Source organism: Saprolegnia parasitica, assembly GCF_000151545.1.
Source record: "Saprolegnia parasitica CBS 223.65 unplaced genomic scaffold supercont2.60, whole genome shotgun sequence".
Lineage (NCBI taxonomy): Eukaryota > Oomycota > Saprolegniomycetes > Saprolegniales > Saprolegniaceae > Saprolegnia > Saprolegnia parasitica.
Window position 1 is genome coordinate 227,864 of NW_012156454.1, and position 2,145 is coordinate 230,008.

Sequence of the window (2,145 nt, forward strand, 5' to 3'; positions counted from 1 at the left end):
AATGTGAGCGCGACGCGGCGGTTGCGGTCGGCGGTCGACGTCGCATCTTCCGACGACGACGACGCAGCCAGCGGGTACTCGCCGCCGATACCGAAACCGAGGATACCACGGGCGACGACGAGGAACCAGAGCGTGCCGAGGTCCGAGCCGCCGTAGGCCGCTGCACAGAGGATACCGCCGATGATGAGGAGCGCGCACGTGGCCACCATGCAGTTCTTGCGGCCGTAAATGTCACCGAGAACACCAAAGACGAGCTGGCCGAGGACAGCGCCGATGAGCGCCGACGTCGAGACGCTCGACTTCATGTTGGAGTCAAAGACGGTCTTGCCGTACTGGTGCTCCAAGATGACGTTGATGATGTTGATGACCGAGAGGTCGTACGCGTCGTTGAGGAAACCAAGGCCGCGAAGGAAAAACTTGTTGACCATGGCAAGGCGTGTGGCAAATTGAATTGTGCTGGACCGAGACCCGCACCAGCCCTATGGGACACCCACGGGTGTGATTTTGGCGCGAATCTAGCGTACATTCCATCGAAGTGATACACTTTATGTTAATATACTGCGCACGGCGACGAATCTAATGCGAGCTCGTGGTCATCGAGTGTCGTCACATCCAGTGTTTGGCGCCGTCACATGGTGCCACGTATGCATACAAACTTGCCATGTAAATGCTGGCACAACGATGCTGGATGTATGGTCGCGCTCTGATTGGTTGAAAAGCAACATTTGGTGCTATTGGATTGGCGGAAACCATCATGCGTCACACAGGATCGCGCGCCATAGGAAAGGGACGTCGCAGGCGAGGAAAGGGCCGGGAAAGGGAGGGCATACATGCATGATGAGTGGTGTCGGAAGCCAGTGGCTGGAAGCTGCGACTGTGGCTGCGACACGGACCTCGCAACGTCATGGGCAGAAGGAGCCTTCCACTCAGCTGCTACCGATCGACCGCTGCGGTCTTCGTTTCAAGTACACCAGTCACGTGGCGTCTATGCATCTATGCTCCATGCCTAGGCGCCCGCTCGTCTCCAGCTTCCTCCTCCCCAGCTTGCCGTTGCAAGACTCAAGTCGAGGTTCATAAGTAGTAGCATTGAAGCGTTTAGCTATCTGCGTCGTCTTACTCGTCGTTGGACTCGTCGTTGTCATCCGTCGCGTCGAGCGGCGCGGGAGCAAAGCCAAGCCGCGAAAGCGCTTGCGCAGCGGCGTTGAGGTGGTTGCAGTACGCCGGGATAACATCTTCAAGCACGAAGTTGCAGACGATCAACGCTGTCACCCTACATCAAGGTCGTGGCATGAGACATGACCCGTCCCGCAGCAAGAAGGTTGCCGCACGTACCGGTATCCGTCAAGACAATGATCGCGCAGGCGCCGTAGGTAGGGACATCGTCGGTGTCGTCGGACGTCGTCGCGGGGATGTCGTCATAGACGTCGTCGTTGTAGCCGTCTTCGTCGTCGGACCGACCCGTGCTTAGCATCATCGTCCAGAGCACCAAGGCCGCCATATTGGCGACCCGCCGAGGCAGAAGATGGAGCGCGACCGAGATGGCCACCGCCCCGAGGACGAACACCAATCGCCCGATAAGGCACCCCGCATGGAGGCGAAGGCTCGGGCGAGGAGCGGCTCTTCTTCGCGGTGCATGCTGAGGTCGGAGGTCCGCGCGGTCGATCGGGAAATGCAATCGCAATCGCAATACAATAAAATAAAAACAATGACCGCCTGTCGTTAAAATCAGATATTTTAAATACATGTAGTAATTGTATGTGTGGACATTAAAAATACAAAGATCGGCGATGATTCGCCACGACTGGATTGACGGCGTTGGTGCAAGCTCATTGGCTCGATATAATTCGTTTCGACCAATGGCATTGGAGCGGATGCGTCGTCGGATCGCAACACGCTTGGTTTCGGTGGCGCGCTGGTCAGTCGGTCGTCGCAGCAATGTGGTCCGAGATGTTGGTACAACGTGATGTACACGAAGGGTTAACCCTCCGTCCTCGGAGGGTTAAAAGACTGCACGCACGCGCTAGCATGGCACGGATTGTCAAAAAACCATTTGCGTCGACACACTTGACAAGATTACTGCTTAGTCTCGTTCAATTCATCAGCAATCCCGTCACCGTATACACTCTATGCACTGTTTCCTTTTAT

General features: G+C 56.2%; 1 protein-coding gene across 1 annotated transcript in view; it reads right to left on the reverse strand.

The window, feature by feature from the left end:
- Nucleotides 1-428, reverse strand: part of SPRG_22256 (hypothetical protein) — a gene marked incomplete at both ends in the record, with an annotated part of 1,308 nt that extends 880 nt beyond the window's left edge. The window contains one exon of the mRNA XM_012350030.1: nt 15-428. Coding sequence (XP_012205420.1) covers nt 15-428 — 414 coding nt within the window. The remainder of the gene's footprint in view (nt 1-14) is intronic.
- Nucleotides 429-2,145: the final 1,717 nt, after the last annotated feature.